The sequence below is a fragment of the Sapajus apella genome, unplaced genomic scaffold (assembly GCF_009761245.1).
Source record: "Sapajus apella isolate SASKATOON/1434 unplaced genomic scaffold, GSC_monkey_1.0 scaffold59, whole genome shotgun sequence".
NCBI lineage: Eukaryota > Metazoa > Chordata > Mammalia > Primates > Cebidae > Sapajus > Sapajus apella.
In genome coordinates, this window is record NW_022436999.1 from 12,860,915 (window position 1) to 12,888,174 (window position 27,260).

A 27,260-nucleotide genomic window follows, 5' to 3' on the forward strand; every position below is an offset into this window, starting at 1 on the left:
TGGATAAAAGTATTATAAGTACAAACTATTTTCTGTAAGAAAAATAATTATTCATAAAAAATTTGTGCTATAAAGATAATTTTGTCTCATAAATCATCTCACATATTAGAAAAGTTCAACCTCAAGTGTTTTATTAAAATTATAATCTCAAATTGCTACTCTACCTAGAATGAGTTTGTCAGAAAGTAATCTGTCATTTTAAAGACAAGTTTCAGGGGCTAAAGCACATGGTAGGAGATGACACACTAGTGTCATCAACTTATACCTTATCTAAAATCAACCTTGAGAAGTATAATACAGTTAAAATGTACAGTTAGTGTTTGACAAAAGCATTAAAACTTGTAAGATTAGTTCGCTGTCATCAAAAATCTATTTTCTTGCTAATAACTGCATAGCACTTCACTTTGGGAGGCTACCTTTCCTACTGATCACTGACCAAAATTTTTATGTTATCTTGCCCAGTTATCTTGTCAGACTGCTTAACTCTCTAACTAGTAAGGTATAAACAAAACTCCCTTCTGCTCCTCAAGTTGGTATTATGTAAAGCTAGTTTTCACTAAACTTTATCAATGTAAGCTATTGCATCTACTTGACATGAACTCATAAATTCACGGAAATCATGAGCCACGGTGGCTCAGACCAGTTGTCCTGTCGCATGAGGAGGCAAGGCTACATGTTCAAGGTCAGCATGGGCAGAATTGAAAATTCTCTTCCCCTAAAAAAAAAAATTCATGGAAATCCTGGAAGAAAGGTGTTTCCATGTTTCAATGGTGCAAATGTAATCTGAATTTATTCAAGAAAATGTATTTTAAAAATTATCAAATAACCTTAAGAAAAACTTTCCTAAGTATTTTTATTTTATAACTTAATTCAGATCAAAATAAGGATCAGGAGATAAACTTCTAATTTCATATTTAGTCATTCTGCCTACACATCAAAGTGTATAATGTTGTTTTGCTATATTATGGTTGGATAAAAAGACTTTTTCCCTACTTTTCTTTTTTTCTATTCGTTTTTTTTTTTCACTTTAAATACATTAGTGAGAAATTCTTGAGCACACCCCATTTACTTACCTAAACTTCCAGCTGCCATTGCAGTCTGCAGCACAGCAGTCAATCTGGGGACCATTTGGTAGTAGTACACTGTATCTGCACACACACAGGCTGTGGTGCCTGCTGCTCCTGGCCAACTCTGAATAGGTCGGGGAAACCCCACCAAGAACAGAGGAAGGGTGAAAAGGGGGAGTAAGGGAGAAGAGAGTAGTGTAGAAAAAACTAGGATGACCAAGACGAATGGAGAAAAGACAATGTTGAGTATACATAAGGTAGTAGTTCTTTTTCGACGTTGTTTTTCCTCTGTCCATGATGTCAAAAGAACAGTCACGGCAAACTGCAATTTAGAGATGAACTGAATCAAACGATCACGTATGATACCAACCTGCAGAAATGTAAAAATTATTTTTATTTATCCTTAAAGACTTTTCATGAATTTTCAAGATCACATAAGAAAGACTATACAGTAATTTTATTCTGCCCCAGTATTTTTTAAGAAATAGGTCTTATCCTTTGATTCTTTGTTAATTTTTCTCCAATCTCACAATAAATGAGACTACATTCTAAAGTCTGGACCTTCTTAAAAAAACAAACAAACAAAAAAAACCAGTAACACTAAAGAAAACTGACAGTGCACCAACTATGCTTTAAGGTTGACCACTATAGGCCACACATTAGATAATGCAGAAATTGACAAGTTCCTAGAAAGACACAAATTACTAAAACTGGCTTAAGAAGAAATAAAAAATCCAAATAATCAACAAAAAGTAAAGAGACTGAATAATTTTAAAGCTATCTACAAAGAGAAGCTGAGGCTCAGGTGGCTTCAATACTACAAAATACTACATACCGGTAACAAAACAATTTCAGATACATATTGAATACTACAGAACATTTACAAATAATCAATACCCATTCTTCACCAACTTCTACCAGAAAATAGAAGAGTATAGAACACTTCCTAACTCATTTTACAGGATCAGTGCTACCCTGATACCTAAACCAGGCAATGATACACAAGGAAAGAAAACAAGATAAATACACAATTTTATAAATATAGATGACAGACAATATAGTAGCCCACCAAATTCTGCAACATATAAAAAGGAGTACACATTACGGCTGAGTGGGATTTATTCCAGGAATATAAGGTTGGCTTAACAACCAAAAATCAATCAACATATCACACCACATTAATAAAGGACTAAAACCAAATGACTATTTCAACAGACACAGAAAAAGCACTTGACAAAATTCAACACCGTTCATGATAAAAAAAAAAAATTATCTGAGAGGTGCCCAATCTTTTGGCTTCCCTGGACCACACTGGAAGAAGAATTGTCTTGGGTCACATATAAAATACATTAGCATTAATGATAGCTGATGAGCTAAAAAAAAAAAAAAAAATTACAAGAACCTCCTACCTCATAATGTTTTAAGAAAGTTTATAAATTGGTGTTGGGCCACATTCAAAGTCATCTTGGGCCACATGCGGCCGGTGGGCCACAGTTTGGACAAGCTTGATTTACCTAGTGATAGAAGGGAACTTCTTCAACCTGATAAAAGCATCCATGAAAAAATCCTTAGCTGATACCACATTCAATGGTAGAAGACTGACATCATACTTAATGGAGAAAGATGGAATGCTTATATCATAAGATGTCCATTCCTATTCCTTCTGTTCAACATTATGCTGGAGTTACTTTCATTGCAATTAGGCAAGAAAAAGAAATGAAAAGCATTTAACCTAGACAGAAGACAAGTAAAACTATGTCTTATTTGCAGATGACCTGATCTTATACATGGAATATCCTAAGAACCCACTAAAAATCTATTAGAATAAGGGAGTTCAGTGAGACTCCAGGACATAGGATTAATATTTTTAAAATCAACTGTATTTCATACTCTGATAATATGCCAAAATATGAAATTAAGAAGACTTTCATCTATAATATCATCCAAAAGAATAAAATACTTACGAATAAATTTTAAGTCTAAGACTTATACACTGAAAACTACAAAACATTGTTGAAATAAATCAAAGAAGATCTAAAAAAATAGAAAGACATCTCATGTTCATGGATTGGAAGAATATTTTAAAGATGGCAAACTATACAAATAGATGATGGCAATGCAAGGGTCCCCAGAGTCAAAACAATCTTGAAAAAGAAGGACAAAGTTGGAGGACTCACATATCTCAACTTCAAACCCTACTATAACCTACTATAAGTAAGCGAATGTGATGCTGGCATGAAGACAGACACATAGATGAATGAAAGAGAACTCAGAGTTGTCCAGAAATAAACTCTAACTTTCCAGTCATTTGATTTTTGACAAGGGTGCTAAAGAAATTCACTGGGGGCACAAGAATCATTTAAATAAATGGTGGTAGGGAAACAGGACTTTCATGTACCAAAGAATAAATTTGGAGCCCTACCTCATAGCATATCCAAAAATTAACTCAAAGTAGATCAGACTCTATGTAAGTGCTAAAACTATAAAAGATTTAGCAAAAACAAAGTAAATTTTCATGACCTTGGAGTAGGCAGTGTTTGTGAGATATGACACCAAAAACAAAGGTGACAAAGGAAACATATATTAAACTTCATTAAACTTTTGTTCTTCAAATGATACTATCCAGAAAGTGAAAGATAACCTACAGAATAGGTTGAAAATAGGAGAAAAATTGTTCATTGTCAAGAGACTTTTATCTAGAATACATAAAGATCTGTCACAGCTCAACAACAGAAAGATAAATAACCCAAATTAAAATGGGCAAAGGATTGGAATAGACACTTCTCAAAACAAATATACAAATGACCCAAGAACACATAAAATATTGATCAGAGAAATGCAAATCAAATATAACAAGGTGGCAGTTCACACTTATTAGTATGGCTATAATGAAAATGTCAGATAGTAACAAGTGCTGGTGAGGATGTGGAGAAACTGGAATCCTCATACATTGCTGATGGGAATGTAAAATGGTGCAGTTCCTCTGGAAAACAGTTTTGCAGTACACTGAAGCACTACACAAGGAGTTCCTATACAACCAGAAATTCCAGTTCTAGGTACATGTACCCAAGATAAATGAAAACACACGTTCACAAATAAACTTGTACACAGATGTTCACAGCAATATTCTTTTTAATAGTCAAAAGGTGGAAACATCCTAAATAATCATCATCTGATAAATCAACTAATGTATTAACCAAATGTATTATATCTATAAAATGGAATCCTATTTGTTAATAAAAAGTACAGTCATGCATCGCTTAATGACAAGGATGTGTTCTTTTATTTTTGAGATGGAGTTTTGCTCTTGTTCCCAGGGCTGGAGTACAATGGTGCAATCTCAGCTCACCACAACCTCCACCTCCCAGGTTCAAGTGATTCTCCTGCCTCAGCCACCTGAGTTGCTAGAATTACAGGCATGCACCACCACGGCCAGCTAATTTTGTATTTTTAGAGACAGGGTTTCTCTATGTTGGTCAGGCTGGTCTTTACTTCCCCAACCTCAGTTGATCCGCCTGCCTTGGCCTCCCAAAGTGCTGGGATTACAGGCATGAGCCACAGCGACTGATCAGACAGGATGTGTTCTAAGAAATGTGTTTTGTAGTATCTTGAAGCATTAAACATGGAGTTCCTATACAACCAGAAATTCCAGTCCTAGGTATGTATACCCAAGATAAACAAAAACATATGTTCACAAATAATGAGACTGATCATTGAGTATCATAGAGCATACATACACAGACTTAGGTGGTATAACCTACTACACACTAGGGTATATATAGTATAGCCTATTGCTCATAGCCTACAAACCTGTACTGAATGTTACAGTACTGAATACTGTAGGCAACTGTAATACAATGGTAAGTAGTTTTGTACCTAAACATTGAAATTGCACAGTAAAAATATATATTATAAAAGATAAAAAAATGGTGCACTTGAATAGGGCACTTACTATGAATGGGGCTTTTAGGACTAGAAGCTGCTCTAAGGTTAGTGAGTGGTGAATGAATGTGAAGTCCTAGGACATTACTATACACTACTGTAGATTTTAAAAACACAGTACCCTTAGGTTACTCTAAATTTATTTTCAAAATATTTTTCATTCTTCAATAATAAATTAACCTTAGCTTACTATAACTTTTTTATTTTATAAACTTTCTTTACTTTTTGACACTTTTGTAATGACACTTAGCTTAAAACACATTGTACAGCTGTTCAAAATTTTTTCTTTGTATCCCTATTCTATAAGCTTTTTTCTATTTAAAAATTTTTAACTTTTAAAACTTTGTCAAAAATGAAGATACAAAAACACACATCAGTCTAGGCATACAGAGGGTCAGATCATCAATATCACTGTCTTCCACCTCCACATCTTGTTCTACTGGAAGGTCCTGAAGTGCAATAACATACATGGAGCTGTCATCTCCTATGATAACAATGTCTTCTTCTGGAATACCTCCTGAAGGACCTGCCTGAGGCTGTTTTACAGCTTTTATTTTTTTAATATGTAGGAATATGCTCTAAAATAATAAGAAGCACAGTAAATACATAAACCAGTAGTTGCTTATTGTCAAGTATTACATACTGTGCACAACTGTATGTGCTATACTTTTATATAATGGCAGCCCAGTAGGTTTGTTTATATCAACATCACCACAAACACATGAGTAATGTGCTATGCTACAAGGGCTATGCCACTAGGTCACAGGTATTTTCATCTCAATTATAATCTTATGAAACCACCGTTGTATATATGGTCTGTCATTGAATGAAGCGTCCTTATGCAATGCATGACTGTACTGATACGTGCTGTTACATGAATGAATCTTGAAAACATAAAAGTGAAAGCCAGATGCAAAAGATCACATGCTGCAGAATTTCATTCCTGTGAAATATCTAAAATACACAAAGCTATAAAGACAGAAAGTAGATTACTGACTGCTGGGACTGGAGTGGGCAGTAGGTGAGATGGAAATGGGGAATAACAATTGAGGTTTCTTTTTGGGATGTTGAAAATGTTCTAAAATTAGATTGTGGTGAAGACTACAAAACTGAATATACACCACTAAATGGATAAATATTATAGTATGTGAAATATATTTCACTAAAGCTGTTAAAAAATACATTTACCAGTAAGAGTCTGATTCCTGTATCCAGGCTTCTGTTCCACCATATGTCTGCACTGGAGATCAAGTGTACTGTTGATACAATAACTGTCTCTATTAAAGCATTTTCTGTGTTCTGCCATACCTGCGGTATACAAATTATCCACTTTTATCAGGTAGAATTAGATAATCTAAGCAAACTATTAAGCAAAATTACAATAAAACTTAGCAATAGGAAAATACTATTAAACACATATTAGGATTACCATTCTAAAAGCTCTTGTGAATCCAATAGAGACAGACACTGAGTGGAGCCCTTGTAAGGAACTGTCCAATGAAAGAAATGCTATCATAGCAAAAGGTGATACTAAAACAAACCAAAACAAAAAGAGAGAAATTTAATTAAAACAAAATAGCTCCTTCTACCATATTTTATTTTGGCAAATATACATTTTCATAAGCACATTTAAGCAATGAACTAAAAAAGCTAACAAACAAAAAACCAAAACATAAAAGAACAAACATCTGTATGTGGTATAATACTACACAAATATGGGAATTCAGTAATATTTTTGAATACTTGCTAGATGTGATTTATAACACAAGGTTAACAGACTTTATCTTCCTACCTAAAGTTAGCAAAATCCGTCTCACAATACCAATCTTCATGAGCCTAGTTTGCTTCTCTAAGAATACAGTCATTATTTGAACATCCTTCGGATAAAAAGGATTTCGGAAAATTCCAAAGATATACAGGCTTTGAATTTCCCTAAGTATCCACAGTATTATAAGTAATATCATCAAACCATAGCTCACAATAGCCTGGGAACTGCTTTTGGAAATCTGTGAGAAGCCAGCAAAGTGATGAAGCAAACTAGTTTCTAAAAGAGCCAAGACTAATACAATGATGTAGAAAAGGCATTCCTTCCATATAAAATGTTTTCCTGGACTGCTGGGTAAATCCTTAGATTTGGTTCCAATTTTGTGACCTATGTCACTTAAGTTCAGACTGAGCAGGAAACCAAATCCAGTCATGAAGAGAACCACACCAACAGTGCTTGGAATGAAATATGATGTTATAGCTGTTCCAGCAGACATGATGAACATTACTAATAACCTGCAGAGGAAAAAAAGAAAAAAGATTTACTTCAAAAGAAAAATGTTCTTTAAGAATATGTTACACATAACATCAATATTTTAAAATGAATACCGTAGTTGGGTTGACATAGATGAGCCTCCAAGACCGAACTCTAAAACCTGCTCCATTGCCCATAAGAAAAGTGCATCGGGAGGGGGCAGAGTCCCAAGTGCCCACAGAAAGGGTAAAAATACAAATAGGATGTGTAAAATCTGGTTCATTTGTTCTAGAGCTGGTATATTTACCATAAACCTATAAAAAAAGAACATTTAAATCACACAAAATATATAGAAGAGAATCTTTTAAGGAAAAGCAAAACACAAAATAACACACTCCCCACCTTCCAAAACAAACAAATAAAAAAACCCACACACACCCTCAACACAGAAAAGTCTTAATCGCAACTTACAAATGATCAATACATATAAATTGCGACAACTGTCCTTCTACATCAGCAACTACCCCTACTCAGTAGTGTACAAGCTTAGCATTTAGACAATATGTGAATTCAAATGTGCAAAGGAGGAGGAAGTAATTAAAAGCCATCATTGAATAGCAAGAAAATTGAATACAGGAATTTGTAAAACTGAACAACTGAGGCCAGAGCAAAAATATTTCTCCCCTAAATGTCTAAACTACTATATTGGCTGAAATTCTATCAATAATTCTTCAGAGTTTAAGATTTTATAATTTAAAATTAGCTGAGCATGGTGGTATATGTCTGTAATTCCAGCTACTCAGGAGACTCAGGGGGGAGATTCACTTGAAGCCAGGAGGTGGAGGTTACAGTGAGCCAAGATTGTGCCACTGCACTCTCACCTGGGCGACAGAGCGAGACTCCATCTAAAACAAACAAACAAAAAACAAAGAAACAAACAAAACAATCTCTTTCAGCCTCTACCCATTACATAAAGCCATTTCCACATTTTTAGGTATTTGTTACAAAGGCATCCCACTTCTTAGTAGCAAAATCTTAATTGGCGTGGGCTGCCATAACAAAACACCATAGGCTGAGTAGCTTAAACAACAGAAATTTATTTTCTCACAGTTCTGAAGGCTGGGAGTCCAAGATCAGGATGCCAGTATAGTCAGGCTATGGTGAGAGCTCTCTTCTTTGGCTTGCAGGTGGCCACCTTATTGTTTTGTCCTTACATGACACAGAGATGGAGAGATCAAGCTCTCTGGTGCCTCTTCTCATAAGGGGATTAGTCCCTTCATAGCAGGGACCTGCCTTCATGACCTAATTACCTCCCAAAGGTCTCATCTCCAAATACCATCATATTAGGGTTTAAGACTACAATATATAAATTCTGGAGAGACACAAATATTCAGTCCATAACCTGTCTGAACATTTCTACCTGGACAGTAACCTAGGAAAAGAAAGCTGCAATCTACAGAAACAGAGATAGAAAAGTCAAACCTGAAAAGGCAAGTAAAAGAAACTATCAAACAATTTTGTGAACAATTATGTTTGTTAAAAAAAACAACTATTTTCTACTTTTCTTCTGTAACAACTTGGTTTTAAAAAATCAGTACTGCTTCTATTGCTGCTATCACAAAATTAGAAATAAATTTTCTACTTGTCTTCAATTCACTTGATCTGTATATAATATTTGTATGTATAAATTTTAAATTATTCCTTTTTTCCCCACAGGAAAGTTCCATCTCCTTACACAGGTTTCGGCAACCCAAAGCTCCTTATTTAAAGTGAAACATAAAACTGAAAAGTTCCTTCTTTATCTCAAGAAGGTTTTTTAAAAAAAACTCTTCAATAAGTTTTAGCTATTGCTTTAATATGTTTTATAGAAATCAATCCTAAAAGAATTATCAAAGTAACCTGTCACCCAATGGTTTGATGATTTTTAATTGATATTCATTTTTTTAATACTAAAAGGAAAGCTCTCTTACGCTGTATTCTTAAAAACAAAGCAAGTTACAAAATATTTGGTAGGTTTTTACCTGTGTGCCAGATCCACAGAAACAAAGAAAAAAATATAAAGAGGTCTCATAAGAGGAGTAATTTCATAAGTATCCTCTGTTTGAAAAGTTGCAGTCTCTGTAGCTGTGTTTACAATTAATGAATATTCTCCTATACATAATGTCATCCATCCAAAGAAGAATAGTAGAGTAGTGCCTCCTATACTGCCATACAGCAAGGTTATTCTATTTGGGAGCAGATACCATGTTCCAAGACCACATACTAATCCAGCAAGAACAGAATGAAAAACTGTATTGGGTATATATTTCTTGCCAGGAATGAGAAATCTGACAGTCTCAGCACCAGCACAACTTGTAAATTCATGTTCATCCTCCTCTGCTAAGATATCCGTGGTTAGTATTCTTTCTATTGTTGCTGATTTGCTTCTGGCATATAAACTTGTGAACTGGATGACAAATGCAGTAAAAAGCATTAATCCACCTGAAAGTGCTGCTGTATAATAATCTTTCAGGATGCCTAACTGGTACAAAAGTGTTCCAACTCCACCCCAAACCCATGGCATTAGAAAGAGAATAATTTGATTAACATATATGTAAGGAGGAGCACAATAGCCTAATTTGAATCGAGGGCCTCCAAGAACAGTCTGTGGAAAGCGCTTCAGAAAGAAGTCCTGCTTGTAATCGTTCAGTAGAGGCACATCTGGACTCATCATCATTCGGGATTATTCTGAAAGTCACATGCTTTTCTGTAACACAGCAGTTTCTAAAAAATAAAAATTTAAAAAAAAAGTCACTGTTTGAAAATGTCATACTTAAAACCTGTGAGGAAAAACCTCACACTTTTATTTCATCACCTTACTTCCTTCAAGGGTAGGATTTATAACTGCACTTCTCAGACCTCTCCGTGACACATACTTGATGCTAAGTTGTTACTTTTTATAAACAAAATAAATATGCTCAGTTTTTTTTTTTTGAGAGACAGTCTCACTCTGTCAGCCAAGCTGGAGTAAACTGTTGTGATCACAGCTCACTGCAGCTTCAACCTCCCAGGCTCAAGTGATTTCCCACCTCTGTCTCCTGAGTAGCTGGGACTGTAGGCACATTCCCCAATGCCTGGCTAATTTTTTATTTTTTGTAGAGATGGGGTTTTGCCATGTTACCCAGGCTGGTCTTGAGTATCTGGGTTCAAGTGATCCTCCTGCCTCACTTTGCAAAGTACTGGGATTACAAGCATGAGCCACTGTGCTCAGCCTTATTTTTCGTTAAAAAAAAATCACATTCTTTTTAAATTTATAACTTAATATTTGGAATTAGACTTTAACTAACATATTTAAATGCTGAGGTCCATGGTAAGTCCAAATTGCCAGTACTTTAAATTCAAATCAATTTAGGTTACTTTTATTTAAGAAGCCATATAAATTTAAGTATCAAATAACAGAGAGAGCGTTCTCTTCAGTTCAACTCTTCCTTATTCCTTGCAGCTTATTCTGAAAAATAATTACCCTACGCAAAACCAGCTAGCAAGGTATTACTTCGGTGGATCATGTTAGGCTACAAGGGAAAAATAAAATTTAAAACCATCTTAAAATAGTCTTTCTTCCAGTCAGTTTAAAGATAGTCTTTCCTCTAGTCAATTCTACCTAACCAGTATCAATTCTGGAGAGAGATTTGGGGCAGCATGAAAAGTTTGGAAGTCACCTTTAAGAATTAGTATGTTAGATCACCTCTTTGTTATACTGCTATGAAGTTTTTTATGAAGTTTTAAAAATTGTAAACATCTATCTTTTTACATCTTCCAATCATGGTCTTAGTTCTGCACAGAACGAATCACAGCTTTTACTCACATGACAGCCCTGCAAGTATAGCTAGCCCTCCTGTATCTGTGAGTTCTGCATCCGTGGATTCAACCAACCACAGACAGAAAACAATCAGGAAAATAACTGTATCTGTACTGAATATGTACAGATTTTTTCCCATTATTATTCCCTAAATAATAAAGTATAGCTATTTATATAGCATTTACATAGTATTAGGTATTATAAGTAATCTAGGGATGATTTAAAGTACACCAAGGAAATGCATAGGTTATATGCATATACTATACCATTTTGTATCAGAGGCATGAACATCCTTGGATTTTGGTATCTGAGGGAGGTCCTGGAACTTAACTTTCACAGATACCAAGGGATGACTGTACTCATAAACTAACAGAACTACAGGGCCAAATCGAACCTTAGTGATCTACGAGATCAATCTTAGGGAATGGAAAGAGTTCCTCCTTTCCCTCTGTACAAGCTTGTCTCCTGCACTGAGGTCACTGCATGATATTCCACTATAATTGTCTTATAGAAACCAAGGAGTAAGAAAGGTCACACTCCTGTGGGAGGGGATAAGCATTCTGATATGAGTTATCTATGGAAGATGCCATCAAACAGGAAAATGAACTTGGATGGATGGTCTGGGTTTTGAAGAATCTGGGTGTGCCTGAAATTTCTCCAAAAAGTTAGGCAAAAGTTGGCCCTTCTAGCTCTACTGAGATAACTCAGAAACAAGGTAGTGTGGCTTCCTGGGAAAGTAAAGATACTTTATAAACCAGATTATCTAACTGCATGTTAGTATTCCTATTCATTTCCCTTTTAGTATTTCTGGGTCTTTTGTAAAGTTTTGTTTAAATGTTTTCATCCATTTGATGAAATAATCTGTGATCATATTCCAAATAGTGAAATATCTGAAGTGTTATTATTGTAGAAACATGCAAAGATGGCCATGATATACTGAAAAGTAAAATAAACACACTACTGATTCCATTTGTATCCAAAATAAAGAGTACACACACCTGTGTATATAGTTTCATACAGTTTGCATATGCATAAGAAGTTTCAGAAAGAATATTAACTAAGCTGTATTTTATGTGTAACATTTAACATTTCTTCAAATTACCAGATGTCCTCCAGAACTCTCAACATCACACCCTGTAAGTACATTCTGTGTTTTTCTTCCATTAAATTCATGCTCTCTCCTTTACCCAGGATGATGTCCTCTCCTCTGTTCCCAAATTAGTGACTTTAAGCAACTTTTAAGACATTCCTAAAAATTCTGCAGAGCAGATTAGTCTAGCTGAATATCTCTTCTCTTTGTATTCTAAAACCACTGCTTGTTCTACATACTACAAGGTGGGCATCACAAATCTGAAATCCCAATTCCTTCAAAAGCTGAAACTTTTTTTTTTTTTTTTTGAGATGAAGTCTTGCTCTGTCGCCCAGGCTGAAGTGCAATGTTGCAACCTCGGCTCATTGCAACCTCTGCCTCCCAGGTTCAAGCAATTCTCCTGCCTCAGCCTCCTGAGTAGCTGAGCTTACAGGTGCACGTCACCATGCCTGGCTAATTTTTCTATTTTTAGTAGAGATGAGGTTTCTTTATGTTGGCCAAGCTGGTCTCAAACTCCTGACCTCAGGTGATCCACCTGCCTCAGCATCCCGGAGTGCTGGGATTACAGGCATGAGCCACTGTGCCTGGCCAGCTAAACTTTTTAAGTGCCAACATGATGCTTAAAGGAGATGCTCATTAGAGCATTTCTGATTTTTGGATTTGGTATGCATAACTGGCATAATGCAAATATTCCAAAATCTGGAAAAAAAAAACAAAACCCAAATCCAAAATACTTCTGGTCTCAAGGAATTTGGATAAAGGATACTCAACCTATACTTACCTTATTACATGTATTAGTATAGGGCATTTCTCATAGTAACTTCTTGTATTGTTCACCTCTTTACATTTTATCTTTTCAGATTTATTTTCTCTACTAATAATATGCTATTTGGCATAGGAGCTGATATGGTTTGGCTGTTTCCCCACCCAAATCTCATCTTAAATTGTAGCTCCCATAATTCCCATGTGTTGCAGGAGGGACCTGGTGGGAAATAATTGAATCATGGGGGTGGTTTCCCCCATACTGTTCTTGTGGTAGTGAACAAGTCTCATGAGATCTGATGGTTTTATTAGGGGAAACCCTTTTGCTTGGTTCTCACTGTCCTTGTCTGCTGCCATCTAAGACATGCTTTTCACCTTCTACCTTCTGCCAGCAAATTGGTACTGGGAGAGGGGTGCTGCTGTAAAGATGTGCAAAAACGTAGAAGTGACTTTGGAACTGGGTAAGAGGCAGAGGTTGGAACAGTTTGGAGGGCTCAGAGGAAGACAGCATAGAAAACAAATTCACAATTACTAAAAGGTACGCCCCAAGTGAGAATTTGGTATATAGTTCTGAAAGACTATTAATTCCCAGAAGAACTAAGGCATTAGTTCTACATCTCTACAATATTCAAATAAAAAAAAGGCTCAAGACTTAGGAAAAAAACTTAAGAGAAAAGAGATTTGAAAAGAGAACTTGATGTTTAAAGATGACATTAAAACACTGATTTAAGCCATATGCTTTCTCCATATACTACTCTGAAAGCAAGCCAACAAAATAGCCACAGAAATGTTGCTTTATTTGGAATCTCAGTTATATTTCTTAAGCATTACTCAGAAGAGGAAGAAACAGAGATCAATTTGGCAATGTACTGGGAGGGAAATCTTAGTTACCAAAACTGTATGTAACTCAGGCATATGTAACACCATGCTAAAAATCTGTTAAACAAAAAAAACAAAAAGTGGCCATGTTTTTGGATTAAATATGTAGTTTTCTAAGTTCAATAAAATTTTTTAAGAAGTTGTAGCGATTGATTTTTGTTTAGTAAAGTTTTTTTTTAAATTTATCGTATTATTTTTATTGATTGGTTGATTTCATTTATTGAATCCCTCTTTTTTCCTGTATTGTTAAGAGTTTGATTTTTTATTGTGGTAAGAACACTAACATGAGATCTACTCTTAAATATTTAAGTATACAACACAGTGTTGTTAGCTACAGACACAATTTTGTACAGCAGAGCTCTAGAACTTACTCATCTTCCGTAACTAAAACTTCATACCTATTGAATAGCAACTCCCCATTTTCCCTTCCCTCATTCTCTGGCAATCACCATTCTACTCACTGATTCTGAGTTTGTCTATTTTAGATACCTCACAAAAGTGGAATGTAGTAGTTGTCTTTCTGTGACTGGCTTACTTCACTTACTATAATGTCTTCAAGGCTCATCTGTTGTTACACATGGCAGGGTTTCCTTTTTGTTTTTTTTGTTTTTTTTTAAGGCTGAATAATATTCCATTGTATGTCTATACCACATTTTCTTTAACAATTTATCTGTTGATGGATATTTAAGTTGTTTCCATGAATAATGCTGCAATGAACATGGGGGGGCAAGCATCACTTTTATCTTGATTTCAATTATTTTGTATAAATACTCAAAAGCAAAATTGCTATATTATATGGTAGCTCTATTTTTTTTTTTGAGGAATCTCCATCCTGTTTTGGCATAGTGGCTGCATAATTTTGTATTCCCACCCAGCATACAAGGGTTCTGCCTTCTCCATATCCTCATAAACACTCATCTTTTGTCTTTTTGATAGTAGTCATCCTAACAGGTAAGGTGATATTAAGGAGTACTTCCGCACTGAGGCACTTGTCTCAACTATATTTTTGTTATACTTTCAGGAGACTATCTATCTTCTAATAGATCTGTAGAAATTTATGAAATCATTGCTCACTTTTTTTTTTTTAACTTCTAGGAGCTCTTCTTTAATCTCTGAGTGTTCCTTTTTATGAAACTGTTGATGAAAGAGTCGAACTCTATATTTTAAGAGATTTATTCTGAGCCAAATATGAGTGACCATGGCCCATGACACAGCCTCAGAAGGTCCTGAGAATATATGCCCAAGGTGGTTGGGGTACTGCTTAGTGTTTTTTAGGGAGGCATGAGACATCTATTAAATACATTTAAGAAATACACCTATACGACCATGGCCTACTATGCAGCCATAAAGAAGGATGAGTTCATGGCCTTTGCAGGGACATGGATGAAGCTGGAAACCATCATTCTCAGCAAACTAACACAAGTACAGAAAACCAAACACCACATGTTCCCACTCATATATGGGAGTTGAACAATGAGAACATGTGGACACAGCGGGGAAACATCACACACTGGGGCCTGTCAGGGTTTGGGGGCTAGGGAAGAGAGAGCATTAGGAGAAATGCCTAATGTAGATGATGGGTTGATGGGTGCAGCAAACCACCATGGCACATGTATACCTATGTAACAAACCTGCATGTTCTGCACATATATCCCAGAATTTAAAATGTAATAAAAAAGAAAAACATAGAAATACATTGGTCTGGTTTAAAAAGGCAGGACAATTCAAAGTAGGGGCTTCTAGACTATAGGTACATTTAAACATTTTCTGGTTGATGATATATTGAGTTTATTTGAAGACCTGAGATCAACAGAAAGGAAATGTTCGGTTAAAATAAAGGATTGTGGAGACCAAGTTTTGTGCAGAGGAAGCTCTCAGATAGCAGACTTCAGAGAGCAGGTTGTAAAATGTTTCTTATCAGACTTAACAGGGTGCCTGGCTTGTAGCCAATTATCTCTTAGATTTGGAATGTGGATTTTTCCTACAAGACGCTTTGCAGGGCAATTTCATGGTATGGCAAAAAAATATATTTTGAGGTAAAACATTTTGATTTTATTCCTTGTTATGCCAGAGTCAGATGGAAAAGTCAGTCATGATATACAGGGATAAATAAAACCCATCTGATGAGAATTTATGATGTGTAGGGTGTGACTCTCCAGGCTCCTTAGACGGGAATTTAGGCAAGATTTAAAAAATCAGAGCAGAGTCCTCAAAATACTATTATTATTTCATCAATATGGTTTAAGAATATTAATTACAGCTGGGTGCGGTGGCTCATGCCTGTAACCCTAGCACTTTGGGAGGCTGAGGCAGGTGGATCACCTGTGGTCAGGAGTTCAAGACCATCCTGGCCAACATGGCAAAACCCTGTCTCTACTAAAATTACAAAAATTAGCTAGGCGTGGTGGTGGGTGTCTGTAATCCCAGCTACCTGGGAGGCTGAGGTGGGAGAATCACTTGAACCCAGGAGGTAGAGGTTGTAGTAAGTAAGATTGAGCCAGTGCACTCCAGCCTGGGTGACGAAAGTGAAACTCCATCTCAAAATATTAAAAGAAAAAAAAAATTACGTGTATGTATTATTAATTTTTTTTTGGTAAATTGGCTTTCATGTCCTTTGCCTATTTTTCTATTGGAGTGATCATTTTTTATCATTTTTCTTATGAATTTGGAAGAACTCTTCATATATGAAGGGCATTAACTCTTTGACATGACAGTTTTCTTTTTTTTCCCTTTGAAATCCAGCACTAGACAAGGATGCCTCCTCTCACTACTCCTGTTCAATATGGTTTTGGAAGTTCTAGCCAGAGCAGTTAGGCAAGAAAAACAAATAAAGGGCATTCGATTAGGAAAGGACGAAGTCAAATTGTCTCTATTTGCAAATGACATGATTGTATATTTAGAAGACCCCAATGTTTCAGCCCAAAATCTCCTTAAACTGATAAGCAACTTCAGCAGAAGACTCAGGATATAAAATCAATGTGCAGAAATCACAAGCATTCCTATACACAAATAGCAGACTAACAGAGAGCCAAATCAGGAGTGAATTGCCATTCACAATGGCTACAAAGAGAATCAAATACCTAGGAATACAACTAACAAAGGATGTAAAGGACCTCTTCAGAACTACAAACCACAGCTCAAGGAAATACGAGAGGACACAAACAGATGGAAAAACATTCCATGCTCATGGTTAGGATGAATCAATATCGTGAAAATGGCCATACTGCCCAAAGTAATTTTTAGATTCAATGCTATCTTCATCAAGCTACCAAGGACCTTCTTCACAGAACTGGAAAAAAACCACCTTAAACTTCATATGGAACCAAAAGAGAGCCCACATACCCAAGACAATGCTAGGCAAAAAGAATAAAGCTGGAGGCATCACACTACCTGACTTCAAACTATACTACAAGGCTACAGTAATCAAAACAGCATGGTACTGGTACCAAAACAGAGATATAGACCAATGGAACAGATCAGAGGGCTCGGAGACAATGTCACACATCTACAACAATCTAATCTTTGACAAACCTGACAAAAACAAGCAATGGGGAAAGGATTCCCTGTTTAACAAATGGTGTTGGGAAAACTGGCTAGTCATGTAGAAAAAGCAGAAACTGAACCCCTTCCTGACACCTTACACTAAAGTTAACTCCAGATGGATTAAAAACTTAAACGTAAGACCTAACACCATAAAAACCCTAGAAGAAAACCTAGGCAAAATCATTCAAGACATATGCACACGCAAGGACTTCATGACTAAAACACCAAATGCACTGGCAACAAAAGCCAAAATAGACAAATGGGACCTAATTAAACTGTAGAGCTTCTGCACTGCAAAAGAAACAATCATTAGAGTGAACTGGCAACCAACAGAATGGGAAAAAATCTTTGCAATCTACCCATCTGACAAAGGGCTAATATTCAGAATCTACAAACAACTAAAACAGATTTACTAGAAAAAAACAACCCCATTCAAAAGTGGGCGAAGGATATGAACAGACACTTTTCAAAAGAAGACATATATGAGGCCAAAAACATGAAAAAATGCTCATTATCACTGGTCATTAAAGAAATGCAAATCAAAATCACATTGAGATACCATCTCATGCCAGTTAGAATGGTGATGATTAAAAAATCTGGAGACAACAGATGCTCAAGAGGATGTGGAGAAATAGGAACACTTTTACACTGTTGGTGGGAGTGTAAACTAGTTAAACCATTGTGGAAGACAGTGTGGCAATTCCTCAATGACATAGAAATAGAAATTCCATTTGACCCAGCAATCCCATTACTGGGTATATATTCAAAGGATTATAAATCATTCTATTATGAAGACACATGCACACGTATGTTCACTGGGGCACTGTTTACAATAGCAAAGACCTGGAACCAACCCAAATTCCCATCAATGACAGAGTGGACTAGAAAAATTTGGTACACACACACCATGGAATACTATGTAGCCATAAAAAACAATGAGTTTGTGTCTTTTGTAGGGACATGGATGAACCTGGAAATCATCATTCTCAGCAAGCTGACACAAGAACAGAAAATCAAACACCGCATGTTCTCACTCATAGGCAGGTGTTGAATAATGAGAATATATGGACACAGTGAGGGAGCATCACATACAACAGGGGTCTAGAGGAGGGACAGCAGGAGGGACAGACAGCCAAAGGGAAGGTTATCTTGGGGTTGGCATGCGCCTAGTTGGGGAGGGGTCTGAAATGTTTCTGGTCAGAGATGTCATTTGTGATTTACGGTCATATTGACCTTAGCCATAAGGCTAATGCCCTTTGGATTTTGGAAGTTTTTGAGGAAGATGAAACTTAAAATGGTGGTACTTGTCCAAGACGGCAATGCTCCTGCCCTGTCACACAGGAATTGGTTTGTAGAGAAAACTATGACCAGAAGGGAGGGGTGACTGGAGAGCTCAAAGAATCTACTGCAGGTATTGGCAACACTTCACAAGTGGAATGATGGATTGTTGGTTCAACACGAGAATTGAGCTGACAGCATTCCATTACTCATGGAATGCAAAAACAGTAGGAAATAGCTGAGCATCAGAAATGTACAGTAGGGCCAGCCAATACTTCTGTTTCCTAAATCTCACACATCATACTGAAGGACTGTGTTAAAGAAACTTCTCCTCCCAGGTCTGCTAGGGGAGGAGTTTCAAATGTAAAATTATTTGTCTGGTTCTCCCATGCATGGGCGCCAGACAGGGAAAGACAGGTGGGGCTCCTTTAATCTCAAATTCCCACCAAAAGCACTGGGAGGAGGAGGCTCTGTAACTCAGGGTTGCAGACAAAGTAGCCAATCCGGTATCGGAGTCAAAGATCAATCACTCCAGAGGAAGTTTCAAAGAACTCCTCTCATTGGATGAGAACATAAATGGGTGATGGGGGGGAATAACTCAGGGGTTAAAACTTCAGCTGCTCCTACCTGAAGGTATTTCCCTTTCTGGGCTCCCCTCCCACAATCGTGTAGGAGCTGTCTTCTCTCTTTCTCCCTCTCTGCCTAATAAATTGCTCTTCTGCAAAACTCTTTGGATCCACGGTTTTATTCTGATAGTAAACTCACCACGCCTCCAGGGCCCCTTTCTACATTCTTTGGGGTTAGAGAGGTCAAGAACCTATGAGCTCTGGGAGCTGGCTACACTTCCCCAGTTACAATATCCATTAAATTTTGGAGAAATATCAAACTCATTTAGCCGAAGGAAAAAGTCAAGCTGTGAACTGGGTCACACAAAACTGCCTCCCCTTTTGGTTCTTAAATAAGATGGCTACAAGATGAAAAGCTACATACCTCCCCCATCTTTTTCCCACAAGGAAATTCCTAGTGAGCTGTTAAAATTTCACCATGACAATGCCAACTGATAGTTTATCTTTACAGGTGCAATCACCCCCCAGCCCACCACACATACATGTATATCTGATTGTTACCCTACCCCATTTTGTGTGTGTTATCTTTTTTTTATTGAGACCAAGTTTTGCTCGTCACCCAGGCTGGAGTGCAGTAGCATAATCTCCACTCACTGCAACCTCCGCCTCCTGGGTCCAAGTGATTCTCATGCCTCAGCCTCCCGAGTAGTTGGGATTACATGTGCCTACCATCATGCCCAACTACTTTTCCTATTTTTGGTAGAGACGGGGTTTCGCCATGTTGGCCAGGCTGGTCTTGAACTCCTGACCTCAGGTGATCCATCCGCCTGGGCCTCCCAAAGTGCTGGGATTACAGGCGTGAGCTACCATGCCTGGTGTGTGTTATCTTAGGTAAAGTGCAGATTCCCTCCATTTTTCCTATGCCCCTTTTGTCTATGTCACCTTATGCAAAAAAAATGCAGATTCACTAAGCCAGACAAAGGTGTTAAAACACGCACGCTCTGAATGAAGAGATCCCTCCAAACAGGCAACATGTTGTGTGAGCAACATGGCTGTTTATTCCCCCTGGGTGTGGGTGGGCTGAGTGCGAAAACAGAGTCAGCGAAGGGTGGTGGGATAGGAGTTGGTTTTATTGGTTTGGGGTAGATAGTGCAAAGTTACAGAAGTTACAGTTTAGGCAGTTTTTTGGCAAGCTGGGAGCGGGTAGTAGGGTGTGGAGTCACAAGATTGACCAAGGCTGGTTATAAAGTCCAATCGCCTTGTCAATTGAGGCCGGAAAAAGAAACAATAGAAGAACGTCTCAGGTTAGTTAGGCACTACAGGGTTGACTGTCCTTCCATTTTTCATCATCTTCCAGATACTGCAGGTTTTCTAACTCTGGAAGGCCCTCCAGAGGTGTACGTGCGGGTCATGGGGATCGCCATGCTGCCCGTGGCAAGGTCAGACGTTACAAAAGTCATGAATGACGATTTTTCTCTACCCTCCTCTTAGATAAAAATTATTTCTCAATATCCAGCCCCTACCCCTTTAAATTTCGAGCTCTGAAAATCATCTTCAGAGAAAAGCATAGACCTCTCTACTGCGCACATCCTTCGCCTTGGCATATAAATCTCCTACAATGATTGAGACTTCTCTCGAGACTAGCTTACCTCTCAGTGCTTGGTACTGGCTTGGGCACCTTATAGCCTAAACTGATAGGACAATTTCCCAAAGTTCTTCCCAAAGAAGTCTAGGACCTTTTTACTCCAGGGATCCCTGATCTGTCAACGTTTTTCAGTTGGGGATTTGAGGTTTATTTGCTGTTTGTTTTTTGTTTTTTTTTTAAAAAAACCTTTTTTTGGAAGGGAGGTTTGCACTCGCTTCCATCAAAAATGATGAATCCATTTGCTTCTGCATCTGTGAAGATTGGTCTTCAGTTTAGGTCCTCATCACTAGGTAAGAAACTGGTTTGGGATTCTGTCTTACAAATTCTCTTTAACAACTAAAATTAGCATTAACAATCAGCTGGTGTTAATTTCCTGCTTGGAACGCTCACTCAGAAAGCATATAATTTGTATGATCCCTGTTAGTTTTGCTTAACAGATCTATTGTTTGTTTCTCCTTGTGTGTGTGTGTTTGTGTGTATGAGTATGTTTCAGTCCTTTCCCTATTGGATTTGATCAACTCCAAACTCTCTAGTTCATGAATTTGGAATCTGAAGAAATTCATGTAGTACCTTGCTCCCCTCAGCCTTTCAGTGCATTCTCAAGCGACTGAGAATCATGTGAAGATGTCTGGGAGAAATGCTCCCTAAGATGTGCAGAGGCTCTAAATAGGTGTCCCCCTCATAAACATACTTGGGATCTAAACTCAGCTGGCACATGCATACAAGGAACTGACCCCTCTCGCAACTTGAGCCCCTAATACATTGTGCCAGGTAGCTGCAGCATAGGTGGACCAAACTGGTTCAGAGTGTAACAGCTCTGAAAAGCTAGGTCTGCAAGCAGCACATTTTGGGACTAACACACAACCCGACTTTGGGTCTGAAGAGGAACTCTAAATTTCGGGGAACGAGGCCTCTATGACTCCAGCAACTGCAGAACATAAAAGTTCTACCTTTGGAAACTCTGGCTGGGTATATGCAAAATACTTATGGTGAATCATCATGCAAATATTTAAGCAAGTGGACCACTATAACTAAAGCAAATTCTAAGTTACAATGGCCTAAATGGGGATCTTTTGAGAGGCCCAAATTAGTGTACCTGCGAACCAGGATGGAAAATGAAGGCACAAAAACTAGACAACCAGAATGGGAGAGCTATTTTCAATGGTATCTAGAGAATAGCAAAGGGGAGAAGACCACCTCATCTCCCTACAGGAGGCCAACAAACAACTTAAAAATGCTAATCAGGAACTCTCTAATCTTGTGTTTCTCTTAAAGAAATCCTTGGAATCCCTTACTTCTCCCTTGGCACCTCCCCCACCTATACCTACACCCCCACTCTACCCTCACCTCTCTGAACTTCCCAATCTGTCCCCTCATTCTCCTGCATGTTTAACACTCGCTCAACAGAAGGTAGTCTGACTTCAAAAACCCTACCCTCTCATGATTCCCTGACACCCCACTGGCAGTGTGTCATCTGGTAGATGTAGAAAAGGGGGACCCTGCAGGGACATCTCCCATGTTTGCCCCATTTCAAGAACAACAGGTAATAGGTAGGGGAACCGTGGTGATTGTCTACCAACGCTGGTCAAAGGTTGAATTGTGAGGCATAAAGAATTTCCTGACCCCCAAAAAGATCCAACTGGGTTTGCCTGAGAATTTGAGCTCAATATCAGAACCTATGGTCATTCAGACCTTTACCAGCTAGTCCACATGTTGGTCTCAGAAGCTAAAGCTAAGGAATGTTTGGAAAAAGCACAATGGTCAGAACCTATAGCAGATTTGACCCCTGAAGGCCTAACAACCAGCCCACAAAATCCACAAAAATCCAAAAGACAGGCTCAAAGATGCATAGAAATGAGCAACCACTCTGTTAAATATCATTCCTTCAGTGTTTCAAAGGGTTGTAGATTGGAATAAAATCAAACAATGCCACTACAGCCCAAATGAATCAGTTTCAGATTATTTTGATAAAACTTTAAGATGATATTGCAGGATGTCAAAGCTGATTGCTTTGAAAACAATAAAAATGATACATTATTAAATGCAAACTTCTTAAACAGACTAGATGATAATTTAGCCACCCTTGTAAAATGACACATGACAAATTAGGCCACAGCCAGAACAAATGAACCAGTTAACTTAGCTGACCAATTATCCCACAACATGATAAAAAAGGAAAAGCTGAAGATTGCCTGAGTTATGCATTTACAGCTAAAGCAATTAACGTCTCAAACCTCTCAGCCCCAGAAAGATTTTAAGCTCCCTTGGTCTGAGAATCCCTCTACCCCAGCCTGTTACTACAGTAAGACACAGGGACAGTTTAAGAGGAACTGCCTTAGGGTAAAAAGAAAGAAAAGGCAGGAGAATGCAACTCGGGATGCTCCAAGAAAGAACAGAAGTTTCACCCTTCAAATATCCTACCCTGACAAAGGAACTGGGAGAGAATAATATAATAACAAACCATGAGCTTGCAACTGCCTTAATTGACACAGGCACAACTATATCTCTGATAAATCCCACTTTATTTAAAAATCTCATTCCTTGGAGTAATAAAAAAATTAAAATGGTGGGTGTGTCTAATAAAATGACCCATGCTTTTAAGTCCAAACCAATACTTTACCATTTTACAGGGTTCAGCTCCCCAACCACAGGCTTTAAGCGTGACCTACTTGCTAAGTAGGTCCCATATGTTTCTTATACGCCCTGGGGCCCCTGTCAATCTTTTGGGCCTTGATCTCCTCAACATCTATAATGCCCATACCTCTTTTTCATCAAAAGGTTAACTTTTTTTCAAGAATTGGAGCCAGGACACCAAAAATATCAAATTAAAAAACATCCTGACAATGTACTACAATGTAGTACTAGTAATGTTAAAATATCATCTTGAGACTAGGAAAACAAAATGGAGACAGAGGAGAAAATACTAGGAAAGAAGAGAAAACACTAGAAAAGCAGAAAACGGTAAAACTTCTTTGGGCTTCCCCAATCTTCTGTTAACACCAGAAGCAGAGCACTTGCTCAAGGGTGTCCCCTCCCACTTATGGTCTCAGTCAAATACAGATACAGGAAAAATATTCCCAGCCACTCTAATAAAGGTAGAGATAAACCCAAAGAAACCCCTACCCAACCTTAATATCCTCTATGACAGAAAGTTATAGATGGAATTGTCCCTATCACTCAATGTTATCTGGAAAAGGGGCTCATTATTCCCTGCATAAGCCCTGCAACAGCCCTATATACCCTGTAAAGAAACCAAGCGGGAGAGGATGGAGATTTGTGCAGGACTTGAGGGCAATAAACAATATCATAATACTAAGGCACCCAGTAGTGCCCAACCCACATACCCTTCTATCAGCTATGCCCACTGCCAGCCAGTATTTCTCAGTTATGGATCTCTGCAGTGCCTTCTTTACTATTCCTACAGATCCAGAGAGCCAATATTTGTTTGCCTTTGCTCTGTGGACTGTAATGCCCCAAGGGTATACAGAAAGTCCCACTTACTTCTCCCAAATATTAAAAGCTGCTTTAGAGGATTTAATTTTTCCCCAGGGATCAACACTCCAGTATGTAGACGACCTTGTCCTTTGTTCAGAAACACTCTCTTCCTCTCAGGAAGACAGTCTATATTTACTCAAACAGCCACCAAAGGACACAAAGTGTCTAAAGACAAACTTGAGCTATGCTTACCATGAGTTAAGAGTTATGTAATTAGGAGATGTTATCTTGGTCAAAGGACTGAGTATTATCCCTGATAGAGTGAGAGGAATTTCAGCTTTCCTAACGCTGGTCACTAGGAGAAAATTTAGAGGATTTCTGGGCCTGGCAGGCTATTATTTGAAACTGGATACAGCTAGTGCTCGATTTATGACCACGATTGGTTCTGACAGACCGGTCGTAACACGATTTGGTCGTAAGTTGAGTAGGCTATATGTACAGTACTGTGAAATGATGTTATAAAAATCTTTAAGTCATATTTTATCATAATTTTCTTTCATTATTGTTATATATCATAATTTTGTTCATTTTATGCCATTTGTATCATCTCTACACCATTTTGTTTCTTATTTTTACATTCTTCAGGTTTAAGTAAAACATTGCATTACCAGTACAACTGGTTTAATATTTGCAAAACATACAAAATTACAAAATACAGGTGCATACAAAAATACAAAATACAGGTGTGAAAAATACCATAGGAAACAATTTCCCCTTGGTAGACATCTTAGGAGGGGTTTGATGAAAAATATCCAAGACACAAAACACAAATTGCTATACCGAGTCTGGGATAACAGTTGAAATGGTGCACACGGAGATGGTAGTGCTGCCGGAAGCTGGTCCGCACTGTCGTACGCCCAGCTGGGCAACGTTTGCACTGCCAGACACGGAGCAGTCGTGGCTAGCGATTGTGGTCGTAAAGTCGAACGGTCGTAAGTTGCATAGGTCGTAAATCGATCAATACCTGTACCAAATTTCTCTCTTACAGCTCAATCTCTGTATGCATACCTAAAAAATGGACAATCTGGTCCCATCCTGGGGATGCCAGAGGGACAATCAGCTGTACAACAAATAAAGGGAATTCTGACTAATGTCCCAGCCTTAGGGCACCCAAACTCAAATTGTCTTTCTTTTTGTGCACAAATTTGGAGGTTTTCCCACTGGGTTGAAGCTTTTCCCTGCAGGCAAGCAACAGTCATTTGAGTTGAAAAAATCCTAATAGAAAAAAATGACAGGGGAACTCACTTTACTGGCCAGTTTATTCAAAATATTTGTAAAATTTTGGTCCATATTTCAACATTTCCACTGTACCTACCATCCTCAGTTCTCAGGCCAGGAGAGGACCAATGGAATAATTAAAACACAATTGGCTAAGTTCACAGAGGCATTTCACCTCCCCTGGCCCAAAGAACTCCCCCTAGTGCTGCTTATACTCCAATCCACCCTTTTTGGAAAACATCAACTGTCTCCTTATGAAATTATAACAGGAAGATCCATGTGTATGGGAATGAACATAACTAATCCAACTTTTCTCAGGGGAGATATATTGCAATATTGAAAGTGGCCAATTTATCATCTTTTAAAAAGCCAAGATTCGGTAAAGAATTCCTTTTACAGTGTGCTCCCTGAAGATAAGATGCCTGGTCATGATCTGCAACCCAGAGATTTTGTCTGTTGGAAAAGACATCCAATAAAGGATTCCTTTCAACCCTGATGGAATGACCCATACCAGGTACTATTTGCTAATCCATGTGCCACAAAATTAGATGGTACAGACTCATAGATTCACATCTTTCATCTTAAAAGGGCACAGTCTCCTGAGTGGACTGTAACTCCCACCAAAGACCTTCACCTCCAGTTCACTAAACATTGACTTTCAACTAAGAGAAGCAGATGACAGCTTTTGTGGACTGCTTAAACCCAAGACGCAGGACCAGGCCTGTATACAAAGGAACACCTATGTTTATTGTACAGTAACCATTACAATTATTGTCCTAGATATACTGGCAACTGCTGTCTTATAAAGAACAGGGCACTTGCCTTGTCTGATTTAACACCGATTAGTAACTAAAATGAATCTCACAGCCTTGCTATTATTATTACCCTATATCCCTACACCTTCTTGTCACTGCCACCCTCTGATGCCCATGAAACAAACCAGTTTCTACAAAGGGCTCAGGATTATGCAGATAGATTACAAAAGGACACCTGCTGGATAGGTAGATTCATGCCTCTTTCCAGTGGCTCCATCCTGCCATGGTGGGTATCCCCCTTCCAAGGTCAGGACTGGATAGAAAAAAATCTATTACATCACAGCAATGGTCTGGTATTCTTAGTGCTGGCATAACAAAAGACAACATATATAATTGGCCCATTAAAAACTCTCTTAAGAACAAGGGGCATGGCAAAAACTTTTCAATGGAAAGGACCAGCTCATTAGCTCTCACTTTAGCATCCCCCCCAACTAAAACAGAAGGTGGTAACCATGCCCCAAACAATCGCCCATTATCAAAATGGAATAATGCAAATTTGGGATGGATTTATCTGGCTTACCCCTTCATTTGGCCAACTCCGCCAAAATGCTTTGTGTTGGGAGCAAAAAAATCACACCAAGAACCTATGTCCAAACAGTGTGAGAGATATGGGGTGAAGAGATGGAGAACACTGTGACCACACTATTATATTATAAGACACTGAATGGCATGCCACCAATTCGGTGCAATGGCCAGGTATTTATTGCCTAGCTCCAAATGCAACATATTGGCTATGTGGCACTAACTTATGGCTGTGGTTACTTCCACAATGGTTAAGACAATGTTCCCGAGGTTATGCTTGGGCAAAGGACAAGTAATTCAGACCCTGCCAAAACCAGCAAACCTTTTTCATTTACAATCTTGTTGGACACGTTTGGTATTC

At 37.9% G+C, this 27,260-nt stretch overlaps 1 protein-coding gene across 4 annotated transcripts in view; it reads right to left on the reverse strand.

Moving 5' to 3' along the window:
• PCNX4 (pecanex 4) overlaps nt 1-27,260 on the reverse strand; it is a 48,875-nt gene that overhangs the window by 17,025 nt on the left and 4,590 nt on the right. For 2 of the 4 annotated variants that reach the window (XR_004259154.1, XM_032246112.1), the window contains exons 2-7: nt 9,270-10,011; nt 7,383-7,562; nt 6,802-7,289; nt 6,439-6,539; nt 6,198-6,317; nt 1,074-1,437 (exon numbers count right to left, since the gene is read on the reverse strand). Coding sequence is in view for 3 of the 4 variants with exons in the window: in XM_032246112.1 (XP_032102003.1) it covers nt 1,074-1,437; nt 6,198-6,317; nt 6,439-6,539; nt 6,802-7,289; nt 7,383-7,562; nt 9,270-9,964 (1,948 nt within the window). In the remaining variant the exon portion in view is untranslated. Of the gene's footprint in view, nt 1-1,073; nt 1,438-6,197; nt 6,318-6,438; nt 6,540-6,801; nt 7,290-7,382; nt 7,563-9,269; nt 10,012-14,361; nt 14,525-27,260 lie in introns of all 4 variants that reach the window. The other 2 variants (XM_032246114.1, XM_032246115.1) reach the window with 2 other exon arrangements.